Below are 22659 nucleotides of genomic sequence, written 5' to 3' on the forward strand. Positions count from 1 at the left end.
TTGTCCGTTCTACGTGCATTTTCTACATTAAATTTTATCTGCCATTATGGAGTACGTGACACATGTTGCCTACATTATTTTTGTAATTTAAAGTTACCTCTTCAGAAGCTACCCGCCTAGCTCACTGTGAAACCCATGAAATATTATTACTAAGTGACCGTATGTGCCTGTAAGTCATTTGAATTATTGTATTAAATAGTAAATGTAAAATGGCTCACCACACCTATACGATTAGCAATGGGAAACATTTAGTTCCAAGGTGGAAGAACATGAAGATGTGAGGTGGCATGGTGGCACAGTGGTTAGCACTACTGCCTCAGTGTCAGGGACCAGGGTTCAATTCTGGCCTCGTGTGACTGTGTGGCATTTACACTTTCTCCCAATGTCTGTGTGGGTTTCGTCCGGGTGCACCGGTTTCCTCCCAGTCCAAAGATGTGCAGGTTAGGTGGATTGGCCATGCTAAATTGTCCCCTAGTGTACAAAGATCTGTAGGTTAGGTGGAGTTATGGGGTTACGGGGATGGAACGGGGGAGTGGGTCTAGGTAAGAGGGTGCTCTTTCAGAGGGTTGGTACAGACTCGATGGGCCAAATGACCTCATTCTGTACTACAGTAATTCTATGGTTCTAAGATGGAGAATATTGTTTATTAATCTCAAAACGAGACTAAAACAAAATTCAATCACATATCCACTTGTTTTAGGGTGAAGGGATATTACTCAGTATTTAAAAGATAATTTAATTCAAATAGATCTTTCATTGCATGCAACTTAACTTCAGCAGCAATGTCGTCCAATTTCCAAGAAGCATATTGCTTTAACTGGAGACTGAAATAATGCAAGCCCCTCAAGCTAGGCTTATTCAGACATAACCCATTGTCTTGTTCACGTGCAGACACCAGGAACAATTTTAGCCTATACCATGAGTCAGAAGCCCATGGGATCAGGTGCCACCCTAGCTTTGCATCCATTCTATTTCACTCTACCAAAGTCAGTGAAGGAATGAGTGGGATGGAAAACCAATGGTTTATCCTTTCCTGTGGGCTTCCCTCACCAAAATTATCACTCGCATCTCCAATGTTTAACCTTAAACAGCTGTGCCAGTGCAGCGCAAGATATACAAAGAAGAACATCCTGTGTTGCTTTTATAACAAGACACTCTAACACTGTCTGTTGACTATCCAGAGCAACTCAATTCAAAGGCCTGAAAAATATAGTGATGTTGAGGATACAAAAGGTATAATAGTGTCATAAAAAACAAAATCTCAGCAGGTCAGGTAGCATCTCTGGTGAGTAAAACAGAGTTAATATTTCAGGTTTTTCGTACATTCGTTCATGGGACGTGGGCGTCGCTGGCTGTGCCAGTATTTATTGCCCATCCCTAATTTCCCTTGAGGGAGAGGTGAAGAGTCAACCATATTGCTGCCTGGAGTCACATGTAGGCCAAACCAGGTAAAGACATAGAAACATAGAAAATAGGTGCAGGAGTAGGCCATTTGAGACTGCACCACCATTCAATATCATGGCTGATCATGCAAATTCAGTATCCCACACCCAGTTTCTCTCCATCCCGCTTGATCCCTTTAGCCGTAAGGGCCACGTCCAGCTCCCTCTTGAATATATCCAAAGAACTGGCACCGACAGATTTCTGTGGTCGAGAATTCCACAAGTTCACAACTCTGAGAGAAGAAGTTCTTCCTTATCTCGGTCCTGAATGGCTTACCCCTTATTCTTAGACAGTGACCCCTAATTCTGGACATCCCCAACACCAGGAACATTCTTTGCGCATCTAGCCTGTCCACTCCCATCAGGATTTTATATTTTTCTATGAGATCCCTTCTCATTCTTTTAAACTCCAGTGAGTACAAGCCTAGCCTTTCTCCATATGTCAGTCCTGCCATCTCGGGAACTAGTCTGGTGAATCTTCGCTGGACACACTCAATAGCAAGAATGTCCTTCCTCAAACTAGGACATCAAAACTGCACACGTTACTCAAGATGTGGCCTCACCAAGGTCCTGTATAACTGCAGCTAGACATCCCTACTCCTATACTCAAATCCTCTTGTTATGAAGGTCAGCATGCCATCAACTTTCCTCACTGCCTGCTGTACCTGCATGTCAACCTTCAGCGACATTCCACCATGACACCCAGGTCACGTTGCACTTCCCCTTTTCCTAAACTGCCACCATTCAGATAATAATCTGCCTTCCTGTTTTTGCCACCAAAGTGGATGACCCTACATTTGCCCACATTATTTTGCATTTGCCAAGTAGTTGCCCACTCAGCCAGCCTGTCCAAGTCACCCTGCAGCCTCTTTGCATCCTCCTCACAGCACACACTGCCATCCAGCTTATTGTTGTCTGCAAACTTATTGCATTCATTTCCTTCATCCAAATCGTTAATGTATATTGTGAACAGCTGGGGTCCCAGCACTGAACCCTGCGGTACCCCACTAGTCACTGCCTTCCACTCTGAAACGGACCCGTTTATTCCCACTCTGTTTCCGGTCTACCAACCAGTTCTCTATCCACGTCAATAAATTACCCCCAATACCATGAGCTTTAATTTTGCTCACTAATCTCTTGTGTGCGACCTTGACAAAAGTTTTTTGAAAGTCCAGATACATGATATCCACTGGTTCACCCTTCACCACTCTACTGGTCACATCCTCAAAAAAGTTCCAGAAGATTTGTCAAGTATGATTTCCCTTTATTGAATCCATGCAAACTTGGACCGATCCTGTCCCCTCTTTCCAAACGCTCAGTTATTTCATCCTTAATAATTGACTCCTGCATTTTCCCCACCACCGATGTCAGGTTAACCAGTCTATAATTCCCCGTTTTCTCTCTCCCTCCTTTTTTCAAAAGTGGGGTTACATTAGCTACCCTCCAATCCATTGGAACTCTTCCAGAGTCTATAGAATGCCGGAAAATGATCACCAATGTGTCCACTATTTCTAGGGCAACTTCCTGAAGTACTCTGGGATGCAGAACATCAGGCCCTGGGGACTTATCTGGGTTTAATCCCATCAATTTCCTCAATACAATTTCCTGACTAATAAGGATTTCCTTCAGTTCCTCCTTCACCTCCGAGACCGTCTGTCCCCTAGTATTTCTGGAAGGTTATTTGTGTCCACCTTAGTGAAGACAGATCCAAAGTAATTGTTCAACTGGTCTGTTATCTCTTGGTTGCCAATTATGAATTCACCTGATTCTAACTGTAAGGGACCTACATTTGCCTTCACCAGTCTTTTTCTCTTCACATATCTATAGAAACTTTTGCAGTCAAATTTTATGTTTTCTGAATTAAACCCTTTGTCCTCTTCTGAATTTTAAATTTATCCCAGTCCTCAGACTTCTGCTTTTTCTGGCCAATTTATATGCCTCCTCTTTGGCTTTAACACTATCCCTGATTTCCCCTGTTAGTCATAGTTGAGCCACCTTCCCCGTTTTACTCTTGCGCCAAATAGGGATGTACAATTGTTGAAGTTCATCCATGTGTTCTTTAAATGCCTGTCATTGCCTATCCACCATCAACCCCTTAAGTCTCCTTTGCCAGTTTATCCTAGCCAACGGTGAAATCTCCTTCCATAAAGGACGTTAGTGAACCAGATAGGTTTGTACGACAATTGATAATGGTTTCATGGTCATGATTAGACTTTTTAAATTCAAGATTTCTGTTTACGGAATTCAAATTTCACCATCTGCAGTGATTTGAACCTCGGTCCCCAGAGCATTACTCTGCGTCTCTGATTTACTAGTCCAATGACACTATGCCACCGCCTTCCCATAGGTCGATGCTCTTTCATCAGAGTTCTATTTATTTTAACTCTGTTCCTCTGTCCACAGATGTTGCCCGACTGAGAATTTCCAGCATGTTTTGTTCTTATTCAGATTTCCAGCAACCACAGTATGTTACTGTTGTACTGGACTAGCAATCCAGAGACTGGAGTACTCAAATAGCACCACGACTAATTTTGAGCTGAAGTCAATGTCTGGCATTTCATGGGCTGGCACCAGGATAAATGCCATTTTTAAAAAATAAAGCTTTAACTGATTTCCTGACGTCCCACGGGAAAGTTATCTACCACTTCTTTCCCAGTTGCACTATACTCGTCGTTATTGACAGAATCCAGATCTCACACCTTGACGCTCACAAAATGTATTACTGAACAATCATAAACATATTGCAGTGCCTTCACTGGAAGGAGGACACAATGTGTGCAACTAGCCAATATAGGCAAACTCCATGATGAATATGGGCATATGCTCCACAATGCCATGCTGGCACAGTGGTTAGCACTGTTGCCTCAGTGCCCGGGTTCAATTTCAGCCTTGGGTGATGTGTGGAATTTGCACACACTCTCCGCGTCTGCGTGGGTTTCCTCCGGGTGTTCCGGTTTCCTTCCACAGTCCAAACATTCCTGTGTTTGCACTTCCTAGTGACCTGCATCAATTATTTGCCGATCCTCAATCTAACCCATTTCACCCAGAGGCTACATTTGTGTTTGAACTCCTCATATGTGCAATGCTACAAAGAAATCAAGCAGTAGAGTATAAACTGCTTTTAGCTGAACACTGAATCTGCCTGCAATGCTCCAATTTTTTATTTGCAGCTTAACACAATCAGGAAATCGTGAAGGAAAAGAAAATAAGCACCAGTTTATATGATCCCAGTGGAAAAGGCAGCAATATAGGATAACAGTATTTTAAAAAGCCTGTGACATCAGGATTTTCAGGCTGTAATCATGTTATTTATCAGAATAAACTAATGACTTAATATATATTTCAACCATGGGCACATAATGTACTACAATCGTACAGGCTCCAGGATTCATTTACATTACTGTTAAGACTGCCACGTTTGAGCACTGCGATTACTGAATGCTAAAGCACAAACCCGCCCAGTCTCAGTTACTGCCCTCAATGCCTTTCCCTGCAAAATGACAAGTGTGTTCCTTTCAAGAGGATACAGAAAATGCACGATTCACATTCTTTCCACATTACTGCAGTTACCGAAAGCTAATAGCCTGAAAGAAACCAGCACTTAAGAGATTGAATCTTGGAGGCCATCCCATTCTTCTAACACCATAAACCAGTACTTCTGAAAGGTCAGAGTCAGTGAAATTTGGATGCATTTCAAAGCCTGGATAATCACATATTGTGCAATGAGTATCCATCACCAGCAACATCTCATATTCACTGTCCTAAAATCCTATCAAAAACCATCACATTTGCAATATTAAGGTTTGGCTAGACTGTTTTTTTTATTTCTGCACCGTACAGAATAAACGAACAAAGGAAAAAACGTTCAATTTGAAATATCAACGAACCTTTGACATGAAGGACGGTCAAACACCTTGAACCCTTTTCAGGACTGAGTGAAAACCACAGGTACAACAACTTTCTACAAAGGACAAGATTTTTCTGGAGAAGCAGGATTACTCAGTGCTACTTTAGTACAGTCTACAATCAAACACAAAGCTGATGCTACAGTAAATGTGCATTCTGCTCGCTGGCACTCAACATTCAGAATTTTTAACAGCAGCACATACTTGCCAGCGCCAGCTGGTGACTGATAACGTTCTTTGTTGCCAGGCAGAATGAGGTATAGGGCACCAGGAATCTCTCCATAGTTTGCATTAAGTGCAGAATCTGTCCCTTGGCTAACTTCCTGAGACAGCTGAGGTGGATGTGGGTTTCATTGGCAAGGCCAATCATTGTGCGATTGTGTTGAGAAGGTGGTGATGGGCTGTCTGCTGCAGTCTGAATGGTACTGTTAGTTCGCAGTTGCTGGAGTTTGACCCAGTGGTGATGAAAGGACTGCGACGTATTTCTAAATCAGAATTGAGACATTGCAGGGGAACCAGGAACTGGTTTGGCGATCCCATGCGTTCACTAAACTGAGGCTGTAGAGGTCACAGGTTTGAACGGTGCTGGCACAGAAGTTTAGCAAGTTGTTGCCCTGCATCAGATCACTCTTTATAATAAGCGGTCACCCATTTAAACTGGAGATGGGGTGAAATGCTTTCTCTCAATGTCGTGAGCCTTTGGAACTCTCTTCCTGAAATGGTGGTGGAAGCAGAGTCCTTGAATATTTTTAAGGCAGAGGTGGATAGTTTCTTGGTAAACAAGTGGATGATGGTTATTGGGGGTGTAGGCAGAATGAAGAGTTGAGGTTACAGTCAGATAAGTCATGATCTTACTAAATGGTGGGCAGACTCAAAGGGCCAAATGGTCTTGTTCGTATGTTTCTATCTTAGTTAAAGCACCAATTAACTGGCCAAATTCCACAGTGTTCCTGATACAAGATAATTGTCATGTTTAATAGTTTGCGACAATGCTACATTGATCTTGAGTTTTGAACCATTTAAGGGTGCAGGTACATTTTGGTGGTAATTATTTGTCCTATAAATTGGCTCCAACCAACATGAGTACATCAATCTCAAAGACCCAAAAAACTGATTTGCTCAGATCTGCTGTACAAAAACATTTTCATTTGAATGCAATTTAAAAAAAATTCATTCATAAGATGTGGGCATTGCTGGCAAGGCTGGCAGTTATTGCCCACCCCTAATTACCCTCGAGAAGGTGGTCGTGAGTTGCCTTCTTGAAGCACAGCAGTCCATGTGGTGCGGGTAGACCAAAAGTTTTGTTAGAGGGGAAAATGTCTAAGTTCCACGCTGTTATTTAAGCAGCTACACTGATTAGGGCCTGGTTTAGCACAGTGGGCTAAACCAGTGGCTTGTAATACAGAACAAGGCCAGCAGCGCGGGTTCAATTCCCGTACCGGCCTCTCCGAACAGGCGCGGGAACGTTGCGACTGGGAGCTTTTCACAGTAACTTCATTGAAGCCTACTTGTGACAATAAGTGATTATTATATTAAGTTGTGCCCATCACCAGATGGAAGGTTTTTAAAATCCCATCGTTACCAAGAACACGGTGATTATAACATCAGTACTGAAAACAGTGTTCACTGTATTTTTCAGATGCTATGTTAGCTTGAATTGAATACAGCTGGAAGTTTCTCGAAGTGCTGATTTGGTTATTTAAATGCATTTATGCAGCAGAAATCAATAGTCAACAAGACCAAACTTTTAGCACACCACTTTTGACCCACTAACAGAAGCAGGCAACTTGCGGACCTCAACGTGAAAATGAAATTTGTGATGTTTGGTCCTGGTTAGCATAGTCAAGCGAGTTGCAGAGGAATCAGCTCCAACTCAGACACATCTTACAGACAGAAATAATGGGCTGCAACATGGAGGAAGATCAAGGCTCAACACCTGTCTGTCAAAACAGTAAAGGCTATCTCTACTGCACACTGAACCCTGAAAAGGGTTGGTGGCTGAACCAAAAGAGAGCTGCAGAGTCACCGTGTTAAATATGATCATGTGCTTGTCACACGAACATTGTGGTTTTGGTTCAAGTTAGTTAGGCTACAATATAGAGGAAACCTTGGTAACAGCCATAATTTGATCCCAATAAACGTGTGCAGTATACACTGCATGGAGAACTCTCAACCAATACCCCACCAGTCTGCCAAACCTCAGGTCTCCGTGCTCCTCCAATTCAGGCCATTTGCAGATCACATTTCCATTGTTCCAAAATTGGTGGCCATGTTTTCAACGCCAACATCTGCAACTTTCCTCCTCAAAATCTTGTTCAAGCTTTTGGTCACATGTTCCAATATTTATGTGGCCAAGTGTCAAGTTTTGTTTGATAATCCTTCTGTGAAATGTCTTGGGACATCTGACTGTGACAGAGGTGGTCCAAGTCCCACTCCAGAGATTTGAGAACAAAAATCTAGGCTGACAGGCCAATGCAGTACTGAGGGACATCTGCACTGTCAGAGGTGCCATCTTTCAGGTGAGACACAAGATCTAGGTATCATCTGCTCTGTCAGATGAAAGCAAAAGATTGCATAGCATTATTCAAAGAGGAGCAAGCAAGGTTCCCCCGTTGTCCTTGTCCACAATCAACATTACTGAAAAGGCTAATCGAGTCACTATCACATTGTTGTTGTGGGGTCTTGCTGTATGCAATTTGGCTGCAGGCTTTCAGAAATCACAACAGTGATAGACTTCAAAAGAACCTCATTGGTTGCAGAGAGCTTTAGGACAACCGGAGTTGTGACAGGCACTATATAAATGCAAATCTTTTTATTTTATAAATGCAAGTTGCTGTTTTTGTAGCACTTGTTGGCTCTCAGCATCCAGTCAGATGGCAGGGAACTATTTGCATAAGTAACAACACCCTGGAATCTTGCTACCTCAACACAGCTGGCTGAGTTGAATGCACAAATCTATAAATGTATTTGTTACTTGTACACTGTTGCCAAGGTTTCAAGTGTGGTAAACTTTGACCAGCTATCTAGAGTGACTAAGAGTGCCGAACCATTACTGTGATCATTACCACAAAGTGTCTGGCACTGACTTCAAATAGTTCCTTGCACTTTGGAGTGTAAACATAACGCAGCTTGTTGGAAACACTGGAGAGAAGGGCAAGTTTAGTTTCGGAAAATAGAAAATTATTTTGAATAACTGACTGAGATACCAGCAAAAATACCAAAGATACGAGGCAGAGTAATTGGTTTAAAAAATAAATGAACATCTAGTACAAAAATCACAGGCAGAACCTACCCCAAGCACACAAGCTGGTTTTTAGCCAGTGCCAAACGTGAAATCTTGTAACAAAATGGCAAAGGAATATAAAACTCCGATGTCAGTCGAGAAAGGGTTAAACCTCACTTTGCATATATCAAGCCTCCTTGCTATCAACACCAATCTACATTTAAAAAATCACTTGCGTTATAAAAACTGCAGAATGCTCCACGCCCATTTCAGTTGTGATGCTTTAATCATTTTCAACTCCCTATTCTGCTCCTTAGTCAGTTATACCATGGCTAGCCCTGCAATACACTGTTGATTGCAATGTAATACGTGTCTGACCTACAGTTAACAGGAGCCTCACACATAACATTGCAAACTTCACCATTTCCCATTAAGCAGTGCATAGATCACTTGTGCGTCATACAATCCAACTGCACCACCTGCATAGACAATGTCCACATACTAATCCACAAATTACATATCACATGGCTGCACAAAGACTCCACAACCTCCACTTTCTCAAGGACAGATTTGATTGCAGAACCAGCGAAGAAACCAGACTAGGAAAATCACTGTAATGAAGTTTTCCTTTTTCCTTTCTTTCTACCTCGCTTCCCGCAAACAAAAAAATGTACTTTTCTTAAAGAATTGGGTACTCTAAATTTATATATTTTTTTAAATTACTGTTCCGTAGGAAACCCGGCAGCCATTTTGTGCACAGCAATATCCCACAAACAGCAGTGTGTTATCAGATAATCCATTGACACTATTAGAAAGTTAGATAGCTAGCAATCAGTGGAGACCAGTTAGAAAGCAGGAATAAAAGGGAATTAAAACTGGAATGGGAGTTGCTTACAGGCCTTCTGATAGCAGCAATGAAGTGACAGAATGTTTTCAATCAGAGATTAGACAGGCTTGTAGAAAAGGCAAAATTGTTTTCGGGGACTTGTGAAACTAACTGTATTTGACTGATGGATCTGAACTCCAACTACAGCAGTGCCACAGAAATTTGCATTTATTTGGCATCTTTGTCATGGAGAAAACCTCCTGGCAGTCTCACTGAAACATAAATCAGATAAAAATGAAGATCGAGCCAAAAAAGGCAATGAAAAGTTGGTCAGAGTTGATTTTAAAGCAGAATGTTAAAGGGGGAGGGGCAAGTTTAGGGAGGGAAATTGTGGCCGTTGAACCTGGACAACAACCTCCAATGGTGGGGATGTGGGGGCTGCAAAGGGTCAATGACAGGCGAGGGTTGTAGGGATGGATGAGGCCATGGATGGATGCATTGAAATACAAGGCTGAGAATTTGACATTTCAAGCGTCGGGAGACTGGAAACCAAAGATAAACAGGAATAGGCCATTCACTGGAACCATGACTGACCAATGTCCTAACTTCATCCACAAACTTTGGCTTCCTTGAATATCCCCCAGTGTGCGGTGGATGTTGGGACAATGAGTAAATTTAAGGAGGAATTGGGCAGATTTTTAATTGGTAATGGGATGAAGGGTTATGGAAAACAGGCAGGTCAGTGGAGATATAGCCAGGATGAGATCAACCATGATCGAATGGCGGTGCAAACTCGATGGGCCAAATGGCTTAATTCTGCTCCGACATCTTATGAACATGCTTGGCTAACACAGTTCCATCAATCTCAGATTAAAAATTGGCAATTGCTGATTTTTGTGGGAGGGTCCAACATGTCTACCACCTTGTGTGAAGATATGCTTCCAGACTTCTCTCCTGAATGGTCTGACTCAGAAGTCTGTCACCTCATCCTGGACTACATTGCCAGCAGAAATTGTTTCTCTTTACCTACCTCCTATCAAGCTCTTTCCAAGTCCTAAAATACACAACCAAATCACCCTTCAAACTCTATATCTCTGAGCAGCAGTTAACAGGACAGGATCTGCTGAAGTGAAGGGAGGCCAGTTATTGCAAGGCTGGCTAGGAGAGATTTGGATCACCTCGCGTCTGGATGTTTCAGCAGCAGATGTAGGAGCTGGCTGATGGTAGGTGCATTTAACTCAAGATGTGTTTGTACAAGCAGCTGGTCAGATTCGTGCTTGCAAATGCAGCGGCACCAGGGTAACACAGATTGCCATTGACACACAACCAGGAGGAAGACAAAATAAAACGTACATTTATCACAAAACACTGTACAAATGCAAGTTTGCTTTTTGTATAGTAGGTTAAATCATTGCTCTCCCACCAATTACATACGGGTACCTGCCATTCCAATTCAAAGTGCTCTCACTGGGCAGAGCACAGGTTTGGAAAGTGTGTCTAGAATTGTGCTACAGCATTAGTTTTGTTTGGTTGGCACCATACCATAGGTCCAGGAGGCCAGGCCAAAACAAGGTAACATAGCCATCCATTCTCCTTTATCCTTCCCCCACCACTTCCCTATTCCAAAGTTATACGATGCAGTAAGTGTTCCATGGTGATGCAAGTGCAACAGTTTTCGGCAGCCTTATATGCTCTGCTTCTATGGTCAGTAGAATTATTTCCTCAATTTAGGGGTTACACAAAGAACTGACATAAAAAACTGAGACTTTCTGACTAGTTCAGGAAGAGCTTTGCTTGCAAGGGTCTGATTGAAGAATGGCCCCGATCTCTCCTTCATGGAAACCAAAGCTTTAAAGGGAAATTTGTTACAATTCCAACCTCATGAGTGAAGTTGTGGGGTCAAATCCCATCCAATAATGTGCGCACAAAATCCAGGTACACCCAGTGATGGCATGCTGCACCGTTGGGAGATACCATCTTTCAGATGGGCCAACAATTCTCATTGACAATATCCTGTACTTTTAACATGGAGAACGACCCCAATCTAGTCCACAGGAGTGTTACTAAACACTTGCCTCGTACATCGCCTGTAAACCTTGCCCCTCGCACCTTAAACCTATGCCCCCTAGTAATTGACCCCTCTACCTGGGGAAAAGCCTCTGACTATCCACTCTGTCTATGCCCCTCATAATTTTGTAGACCTCTATCAGGTCGCCCCTCAACCTCCGTCGTTCCAGTGAGAACAAACCGAGTTTAATTCAACCACCCCTCATAGCTAATGCCCTCCATACCAGGCAACATCCCGGTAAATCTCTTCTGTACCCTCTCTAAAGCCTCCACATCCTTTTGATAGTGTGGTGACCAGAATTGAACACTATACTCCAAGTGTGGCCTAACTAAGATTCTATACAGCTGCAACATGACTTGCCAATTCTTATACTCAATGCCCCGGCCAATGAAGGCAAGCATGCCGTATGCCTTCTTGACTACCTTCTCCACCTGTGTTGCGACTTTCAGTGACCTGTGGACCTGTACACCTAGATCTCTCACTTTCAATACTCTTGAGGGTTCTACCATTCACTGTATATTCCCTACCTGCATTAGACCTTCCAAAATGCATTACCTCACATTTGTCCGGATTAAACTCCATCTGCCATCTCTCCAAACAATCTAAATCCTGCTGTGTCCTCTGACAGTCCTTATCGCTATCCGCAATTCCACCAACCTTTGTGTCATCTGCAAACTTACTAATCAGACCAGTTACATTTTCCTCCAAATCATTTATATGTACTACGAACAGCAACGGTCCCAGCACTGATTCCTGCGGAACACTACTAGTCACAACCCTCCAATTAGAAAAGCACCCTTCCATTGCTACTCTCTGCCTTCTATGACCTAGCCAGTTCTGTATCCACCTTGCCAGCTCACCCTGATCCCGTGTGACTTCACCTTTTGTACCAGTCTACTACGAGGGACCTTGTCAAAGGCCTTACTGAAGTCCATATAGACAACATCCACTGTCCAACCTGCATCAATCATCTTTGTGACCTCCTCGAAAAACTCGATCAAGTTAGTGAGACACGACCTCCCCTTCACAAAACCATGCTGCCTCTCACTAATACGTCCATTTGTTTCCAAATGGGAGTAGATCCTGTCTCAAAGAATTCTCTCCAGTAATTTCCCTACCACTGACGTAAGGCTCACCTGCCTGTAGTTCCCTGGATTATCCCTGCTACCCTTCTTAAACAAAGGAACCACTTTGGCTATTCTCCAGTCCTCCGGGACATCACCTGAAGACACTGAGGATCCAAAGATTTATGTCAATGAAGACAGTGAGGATCCAAAGATTTCTGTATTTGGATCAAAAGGGAGGGTTTCAGGGTGGAATTTCAGACCCTAGCTGAAGCCACAACCATCAATGACAGAGAGGTTCAAATTGGTAGTGCATATGTCATCACTGGAAGAGTGCAGAGGGGTTGCATCCGTGAAAGAATTTCAAAAAGGGTTGTAGGACTGGAGGAAATTACAGAAATAGGATGGAACAAAGCTGTGGAGGGTTTTGAAAACATGGTTCAGATATTTTTAAATGAGACATTGACATACAAACAGAATGTAGGCCAGTGGTGATGGGGGCAACATGACTTGGTTTGAGTTAGGATATGGCAATGTTTTGATGAGCTGAAGTTTATGGAAAAAGTTAGATGGGAGATTGGTCAGAAGAACATTGAAATAGTCAAATCTAGGGATAACAAAAGCATGGATGAAGGTTTCAGCAGGTGAGCTGAGATGGGGCAGAAATGTGTGATGTCCAAGTTGGAAGTAGGCAATCACGGTGATGGAGCAGATGCGTGGTTGGATATTAAACCGAGTCAAAGAGGAGCAGGGAGTTCTCTCTAACACCCAGCTTAGTAATGCAAGTTTTAACATGAGCATAGATTCAAGGTACAAAGAAACCAACTGGGCTTCACACTGTACTGCCATTGATTTGATGGGCTAAATGTACTTTCTTTTTAAAGTTCTTAGAATCACAGAATCCCTACAGAATCCATTCGGCCCATCAGGTTCTGCGCCGACCTCAGAGCACCCTACCTCGTCCCCCATCCTATCCCCATAACCCAACCTCACCTTTTTAGGCGCTAAGGGACAAATTAGCATGGCCAATCCACCTAACCTGCACACCTTTGCACGGTTTCTTTGGAATCTTTCACCCACCACTTCTCTTTTAAAATTTGAAGCTCGAGAGTTACAAGTTAGCGAGGAAGGACCCAAAGAGAGAGCTAAGAAGAGCCAGGAGGGAACACGAGAAGTCTTTGGCAGGTAGGATCAAGGATAACCCTAAAGCTTTCTATAGATATGTCAGGAATAAACGAATGACTAGGGTAAGAGTAGGGCCAATCAAGGACAGTAGTGGGAAGTTGTGCTTGGAGTCCGGGGAGATAGGAGAGGTGCTAAATGAATATTTTTCATCAGTATTCACAAAGGAAAAAGACAATATTGTCGAGGAGAATACTGAGATTCAGGGTACTAGACTAGAAGGGCTTGAGGTTCATTAGGAGGTGTTAGCAATTCTGGAAAGTGTGAAAATAGATAAGTCACCTGGGCCGGATGGGATTTATCCTAGGATTCTCTGGGAAGCTAGGGAGGAGATTGCTGAGCCTTTGGCTTTGATCTTTAAGTCATCTTTGTCTACAGGAATAGTGCCAGAAGACTGGAGGATAGCAAATGTTGTCCCCTTGTTCAAGGAGGGGAGTAGAGACAACCCCGGTAACTATAGACCAATGAGCCTTACTTCTGTTGTGGGCAAAATCTTGGAAAGGTTTATAAGAGATAAGATGTATAATCATCTGGAAAGGAATAATTTGATTAGAGATAGTCAACACGGTTTTGTGAAGGGTAGGTCGTCCCTCACAAACCTTATTGAGTTCTTTGAGAAGGTGACCAAACAGTTGATGAGGGTAAAGCAGTTGATGTGGTGTTTATGGATTTCAGTAAAGCGTTTGATAAGGTTCCCCATGGTAGGCTACTGCAGAAAATACAGAGGCATGGGATTCAGGGTGATTTAGCAGTTTGGATCAGAAATTGGCTAGCTGGAAGACGACAAAGGGTGGTGGTTGATGGGAAATGTTCAGACTGGAGTCCAGTTACTAGTGATGTACCCACAAGGATCTGTTTTGGGGCCACTGCTTTTTGTCATTTTTATAAATGACCTGGAGGAGGGCATAGAAGGATGGGTGAGAAAATTTGCAGATGACACTAAGGTCGGTGGAGTTGTGGGCAGTGCGGAAGGATGTTACAAGTTACAAAGGGACATAGATAAACTGCAGTGCTGGGCTGGGAGGTGGCAAATGGAGTTTAATGCAGAAGAGTGTGAGGTGATTCATTTTGGAAGGAATAACAGGAAGACAGAGTACTGGGCTAATGGTAAGATTCTTGGCAGTGTGAATGAGCAGAGAGATCTCGGTGTCCATGTACATAGATCCTTGAAAGTTGCCACCCAGGTTGAGAGGGTTGTTAAGAAGGCGTACGGTGTGTTAGCTTTTATTGGTAGAGGGATTGAGTTTCGGAGCCATGAGGTCATGCTGCAGCTGTACAAAACTCTGGTGCGTCCGCATTTGGAGTATTGCGTGCAATTCTGTTCATCGCATTATCGGAAGGGTGTGGAAGCATTGGAAAGGGTGCAGAGGAGATTTACCAGAATGTTGCCTGGTATGGAGGGAAGATCTTATGAGGAAAGGCGGAGGGACTTGAGGCTGTTTTCGTTAGAGAGAAGAAGGTTAAGAGGTGACTTAATTGAGGCATATAAGATGATCAGAGGATTGGATAGGGTGGACAGTGAGAGCCTCTTTCCTCGGATGGTGATGTCTAGCACGAGGGGACATAGCTTTAAATTGAGGGGAGATAGATATAAGACAGATGTCAGAGGTAGGTTCTTTACTCAGAGAGTAGTAATGGCGTGGAATGCCCTGCCTGCAACAGTAGTGGATCGCCAACACTAAGGGCATTCAAATGGTCATTGGATAGACATATGGACGATAAGGGAATAGTGTAGATGGGCTTTAGAGTGGTTTCACAGGTCGGCACAACATCAAGGGCCGAAGGGCCTGTACTGCGCTGTAATGTTCTATGAAACAGGAGCACCCGGAGGAAACCCACGCAGACATGAGGAGAAAGTGCAGACTCCGCACAGACAATGACCCAAGCCAGGAATTGAACCTGGGTCCCTGGCTTCGGGAAGCAACGGTGCTAACCACTGTGCTACCGTGCTGCCCTATAACACACATGGACTTTGTATCCTTATTTGCATTGACACAACTGACAAAACCATACCTCAAAAAAATAATCTTTATACTGCACTGTTCCGGAGTTGTTTCTTCTTTGTTAACCAGAGGCCCTAAAGCTCTGTACAGAGCTAACACTGTCCTGCCCTGGACTTTCCTGAGCAGTTCTCTCCAGCAGATTCAGATGTGAGATCCTGTCCAATAGGTACTCTGCCTGTGTGTCTCTGGCTGCCACGTAGCAAAACGATCCATCTTCACAATCATCTTGCCTTGCTTGCCAGCGACCCGCATTTTGAAAAACCCTGATCTAGAAGGTCAGCAGACACCTGGGAACACACTTTCCAAACCTGTGACGTCTACCACCTAGCAGGATAAGCACAGCAGATGCAAGTTCCCCTCTAAATCATCCGCCATTCTGACTTGGAACTATATCACCGTTACTTTACTGTCGCTGGGTCAAAATCATGGAACTTCCTCCCTAACTGCACTCTGGATGTATCTGCACCATATTGGCTGCAGAGGTTTATGGCAGCGGCTCACCACCAACTTCTCAAAGACAATTAGGAATGAGCAAAAGTGCTGGCCTCACCTGCGACGCCCACATTCCATGGAATAAATAAAAATTAATGAGATGGTAGATATCCCAGTTATCTCCCAAAATTTATAGCTAACCTGAACAAAAAGAATCTTCAACCCACAATCTTCAACCAAAATTGCATTCACTGAAATATACAATCAGATATCAAACATTCTCTATTCTACAAAGTGAGAAAATTTATCACACACGACACGCAGGATTTTACTGTAAACAATGGCAGATTTTTTTCCCCATTAAACCGAAGGTCATAACTGTCAAGCCCTCTGGATATGAAGCAACAGAATCACCAATAGTTGCGACCTACACAAACTAAGCCCAAGACAGGAGAGGGCCCAGATACAATGTAATGTAATAGAGGAAGGAAACAACTCATATTTACATTGCACTCAAAACATCTAAGTTCTCCACAGCCAATCTTTCACATCGGCAAATATGCCAGCCAACATTACACAATTAAAATCCTACAGCAAACAAAGAAAATGGCTACTTTTCAACTTTGAGATTCTTGGTTTCAAAATACAATTTCTGAACATTCAATCTCCGGATTCAGCTTCCAAAGCACCAAGACTGGGCAGCCCACTCCCCTCCACAAAGCTCTGAGACAAGGCGTAACACCACCTCCCCCCAACAAAGCTCGGAGTTTGAACAACCCCCCCCCCCCCCCTCCTCTCAAAAGTTCGGACTGGACACCCCCCCCCCCCCAAAGCTCAGAGACTGGACGCCAACACCCCCCCCCCCCCCCCCAAGCTCAGAGACTGGACACCAACCCCCTCCCCCCCCCAAGCTCAGAGACTGGACACCAACCCCCTCCCCCTCCCCCCCCCCCAAGCTCAGAGACTGGACACCTCCCCCCCCCAAGCTCAGAGACTGGACACCTCCCCCCCCCCAAGCTCAGAGACTGGACACCTCCCCCCCCCCCCAAGCTCAGAGACTGGACACCTCTCCCCCAAGCTCAGAGACTGGACACCAACCCCCCCCCCAACTCGAGAGACTGGACACCCCCCCCCCCCCCCCCAAAGCTCAGAGACTGGACACCCCCCCCCCCAACTCAGAGACTGGACACCAACCCCCCCCACCGCAGCTCAGAGACTGGACACCAACCCCCCCCCCCCCAAGCTCAGAGACTGGACCCCCCCCCAACTCAGAGACTGGACACCAACCCCCCGCCCCCCCCCCCGCAGCTCAGAGACTGGACACCAACCCCCCCAGCTCAGAGACTGGACCCCCCCCCCCCAACTCAGAGACTGGACACCAACCCCCCCCCCAACTCGAGAGACTGGACACCCCCCCCCCCCCCCCAAAGCTCAGAGACTGGACACCCCCCCCCCCAACTCAGAGACTGGACACCAACCCCCCCCACCGCAGCTCAGAGACTGGACACCAACCCCCCCCCCCCAAGCTCAGAGACTGGACCCCCCCCCAACTCAGAGACTGGACACCAACCCCCCGCCCCCCCCCCGCAGCTCAGAGACTGGACACCAACCCCCCCAGCTCAGAGACTGGACCCCCCCCCCCCCAACTCAGAGACTGGACACCAACCCCCTCCCCGCCCCCCCTCCCCAAGCTCAGAGACTGGACACCCCCCTCCCCAAGCTCAGAGACTGGACATCCCCCCCCCCCCCAACTCAGAGACTGGACACCAACCCCCCCCCCAACTCAGAGACTGGACACCAACCCCCCCCCCCCCCCAACTCAGAGACTGGACACCAACCCCCCCCCCCCCCCAACTCAGAGACTGGACACCAACCCCCCCCCCCCCCAACTCAGAGACTGGACACCAACCCCCCCCCCCCAACTCAGAGACTGGACACCAACCCCCCCTCCCCCAACTCAGAGACTGGACACCAACCCCCCCCCCCCAACTCAGAGACTGGACACCAACCCCCCCCCCCCCCGCCCCCCAAGCTCAGAGACTGGACACCAACCCCCCCGCCCCCCAAGCTCAGAGACTGGACACCAACCCCCCCGCCCCCCAAGCTCAGAGACTGGACACCGCCCCCCAAGCTCAGAGACTGGACACCAACCCCCCCCCCCCCGCCCCCGAAGCTCAGAGACAGGACACCCCCTCGAAGCTCAGAGACTGGACATGGACAAGACCACCCCCCGCCTCCCCGGTTACCTTTCGGCAGCGGCCGGCAGTCGCTGTTCTCCTTCCGCGGCCGGTGTTTCTTCTCCTTGTCTCGGTGCAGGTGCTTCTCCTTCTGAGTCTTGATCTTGGGGAGGGCAGTGCTGGGGGCGGCGGAGCCTGGGGGCAGCCCGGAGCCGTGGGCCGGCGCCGAGGGCGGCGGCGGTGGCCGCCGCACCGAGTGGAGGGGGGTGGGGGCCGAGTAACGGAGCGCGGGGGCCGGTGCCGAGGTGGTGGCGGGAGGCCGGAGAGTGAGGCTGTGGTGCTGGGTTTTCCGGCGCTTGGCGCTGGGGCCGGGCCTGGGCTCCCGCTCCCGCGGCTCCTTGTTCGGCGCCTTCAGGCGGAGCAGGCCGAGCTGCGCCATCGCAAACCGGCAGTGACGTCGCGAGCGGCCGGAAGTGGCTGACGGACAGAGTGGAGCGTGCACCGCCGCACGGCCGCCGGACGTGATGTCACTCACAGGCGGGGCGACCTTCCCTCACGGCACCGGCCGAGGGCCATCTTGGGTGAGGCACAGTTTGGTGGAGTGGATGCTGAGAGAAGCTTCCCCCTCTTGTGGCAACCTTGAACTATGGGGCTCAGTTTAAAAATAAGAGATCCTTCATTTAACATGGAGATGAGGAAGAATTTATTCTCTGGGAGTGGTTAATCTTTGGAATTCTGCTCCAGAGTAACAATGCAGCCGTTTAATTGAGCCTTTTAATCTCGTCAGGCCTTTCTGGGCCACGTTTCATCCTAGATGTCTGGTGCCTCAGTGAGATTTCTTGGTTTGCAAACTCGTTGGGTACGGCAGGTTTGCGGCTTGCATCGGAGGCACTCCTCTCTGGGCCCATTCCAACTCGGAGAACATTCAAGATGCTCGACACCATCCAGGAAAAGCAGCCCACTTGATTGGCACCCCATCCAGCGTTTGATTTTGTGTTTGTGATGCTGATTGAAGGATAGGTATTAACCCAGGACAGAGGCGAACTCGCCGGGGCTTCTTTGAAACTCTGGCTGTGGGATCTTTCACATTCATCTGAGAGAGGAAATGGAATCACAGTTTAATTACCTGAGCGCTGCCAATGCGACAATGCAGCATTCCTTCGATGTCGCACTCGGGGTGCCAGTCCGGATTGTGTGCCGAGGTCCCAATAATGGAACTTGAACCGTGTGTGGCAGGGCGGAGAGAAGGCGTCTGTAAGTGGAGTGCAGAGTAAAGAGGTGCTAGTAGATATTTTCAACAACAATTTCTATTTTTAATGCCTTTATCCTAAAGAAACATCACCAGGCTCTTCACAGGAATGTTATAAAACAAAGTATGACATTGAGCTACATAAAGAGTCAATAGTCCAGATGACCAAAATCTTGGTTAAAAAGCTAAGCTTTTACAAAAACGATTTAAAAGAGGAAAGGTTGAAGAGAGTTGGAGAAAGCATTTCCAGAGCTTGCGGCCGAACCAAGGGCACCAGCAGTGGAGCAATTCTAACTGGGAATTCAAAAGTCTTCACATTGAGGATATTCTCTGTGCTAAATAGGATTGAACAAATCAGGCAACTCAAAACAGCAACCATGAGGCGCTGTGGGCCATCAGCAGTAGCAGCAGAATTATACTCGATCACAATTCTGCACTGTAACTGCTATGACAATCTGTAACCTCATGGCCTGGCATATCTCCCCACTCTACCATTACCACCAAGGCAGGAGATCAATCCTGATTCAATGAAGAGTTTGTCATGTGAGAGTACCTTTAAGAAATGGATGTTTAAGCAATGTACCTTTAAGAAAACAGTGATGTCAGAGAGTGGGTGGAGCTGGGCTTCAGATCGGCCATTTTGAAGTTTTTTAGTTTCAGCATAGGGAGGGAGCAGCTAAAAAGTGCCTGGCTGGTTTGCGGTGAGCTGTTTAAAAGGAGAAAGCCAGTTTTGAAAAAGCAGCGTGTGTGTTTCCAGAGAGCTGCAGGAACAAAAGCAAGGTGCTGGATCTCTGCCATGAAAGACTATCTCTGGATCATTTGGGTGATTTAAACTCCTAATAGTAAAGCCTTTAACCTGATGTGTTGCTGTTTAAAGGTGATAAGTCTCATGGATGTTGAAAGGGATGACTGAAGGATTATTTAGTGTTGTAATATTTTCAGGGTTATCTTTGAAGTAAGGGGTGTTAAGGGATCCAATGTTTATTTAAAAGGTTAAGTGGAGTTCATAGAATAAACATTGTTTTGTGTTAAAAACCACGTGTCCATTATTGTAATATCACACCTGGGGAACAAGCCGCGTGCTTCGAAAGCAACACTCCATTAAAGGGGGAGGTTGGTTGAACTCCATGATTCATTTTGGGGTTCTCAAAACGCCTCGCCCATAACAAGTTTCAGGAAGGCATGTCTGGAGAAGCATCTGGCATACCTAAAAATGAGGTGTCAACTTAGTGAAGCCACAATGCAGGACTACTTGCATGCCAAACAGTGGAAGCAGCAAGTGACAGACAGAGCTAAGTGAATCCACAACCAACAGATCAGATCTAAGCTCTGCAGTCCTGCCACATCCAGTCAGGAATGGTGGTGGACAATTAAACAAGTAACAGGAGGAGGTGGAGGCTCCACAAATATCCCATCGTCAATGATGGGGAAGCCCAGCACATCAGTGCAAGAGATAAGACTGAAGCATTTACAACAATCTTCAGCTAGAAATGCTAAGAGGATAACCCATCTCGGCCTCCTCCCGAAGTTCCCAGAATCACAGATGTTGGTCCAGCCAAATCGATTCATTCCATGTAATATCAAGAAGTGGCTGAAAGCACTGTATACTACAAATGCTATGGACCCTGACAGTATTCCGCCAATAGTACTGAAAACAGTGCTTCAGAACTTGCTGCACTCCTAGCCAAGCTGTTCCAGTACAGCTACAATAATGACATCTACCCGGCAATGTGGAAAATAGCACAGGTATATCTGGTACACAAAAAGCAGGACAAATTGAACCTAGCCAATTACCACCCTATCAGTCTACTCTCAATCATCAGTAAAATGATGCAAAGGGGTCAGGGGTCATCAACAGTGATACCAAGTGGTATTTACTCAGCAATAAACTGCTCACTGATGCTCGGTTCGGGTTCCATCAGAATCACTTAGCTCCTGACCTCATTACAGTCTTGCTCCAAACAAGCGGGAAAGCGGCTACATAATCAAAGATCCCTTTATTCTCTCTTCCAACCTCTTCCATTGGGCAAAGATCCAAAAGTCTGAGAACACGCACTAACAGATTCAAAGACAGCTTCTTCCCCGCTGTTACTAGACTCCTGAATGACCCTCTTATGGACTGAACTGATCCCTCCACACATCTCTACTGAGTAGCACCACACTCCGTATGCTTCATCCAATGTCTCTGTCTATGTATTTACATTGTGTATTTATTGTGTGTCCCATGTTTTTCATGTATGGAACGATCTGCCTGGACTGTACGCAGTGAATACTTTTCGCTGTACCTCGACACATGACAAATCTAAATCTAACATGGACAAAAGAGCTGAACACCAGAAGTGAGGTGAAAATTACTGCACTTGACATCAAGCATTTGACTGAGTATGGCATCAAGGAGCCCTAATAAAACTAGTCAATGGGAATCAGGGGAAAACTCTGCTGATAGGGGTTATACCTGGCACAAAGGAAGATGGTGGTGGTTGTTGGAGGTCAATCATCTCAGCTGCAGGACATCACTGCAGGAGTTCCTCAGGTGTCCTGGGTCAAACCATCATTAGATCAGAAGTGGGGATATTCGCTGATGATTGCACAATGTTCAGCACCATTTGCAAATCCTCAGTTCATGAAGCAGTCAATGCTTGCATACAGAAAGTCAAAATAATGTCCTCTCGTTATTCAATGGCATTACCATCACTGAATCCCCCACTATCACCATCTTTTGGGTTACCATTAAACAAACTGAACTGGACCAGCCATATAAAAATTGTGGCTACAAGAGAAGGTCAGAGGCTAGGAATCCTGCACCAAGTAACTCACCTCCTGCACCAAGTAACTCACCTTCTGACTCTCCAAAGCCTGTCCAATTGCACAAGTTAGTAGTATGATGGAATACTCTCCACTTGTCTGATGAGTGCAGCTCCAACAATAGTCAAGATGCTGACACTATCCAGGATAAAGCAGTCTGCTTGATTGGCTCCCCATCCATCATCTTCAACATCCACTCGCTCCACCACCGACGCACTGGCAGCAGTGTGCACCATCTACAAGATGCACTACAGGAACTCACCAGGGCTCCTTCAACAGCACC

The 22659-nt window shown here is 45.8% G+C and overlaps 1 protein-coding gene across 1 annotated transcript in view; it reads right to left on the minus strand.

Moving 5' to 3' along the window:
- The window catches only part of LOC140393776 (lysine-specific demethylase 9-like), an 83084-nt gene extending 64305 nt beyond the window's left edge, over positions 1-18779 (minus strand). Inside the window, exon 1 of the mRNA XM_072480186.1 lies at positions 18392-18779. Within this exon, the coding sequence (XP_072336287.1) occupies positions 18392-18761 (370 nt within the window). The 5' untranslated portion in view covers positions 18762-18779. The remainder of the gene's footprint in view (positions 1-18391) is intronic.
- Between the last annotated feature and the right edge of the window lie 3880 nt (positions 18780-22659).

This window comes from Scyliorhinus torazame, chromosome 17 (assembly GCF_047496885.1).
Source record: "Scyliorhinus torazame isolate Kashiwa2021f chromosome 17, sScyTor2.1, whole genome shotgun sequence".
In the NCBI taxonomy this organism is placed as follows: domain Eukaryota; kingdom Metazoa; phylum Chordata; class Chondrichthyes; order Carcharhiniformes; family Scyliorhinidae; genus Scyliorhinus; species Scyliorhinus torazame.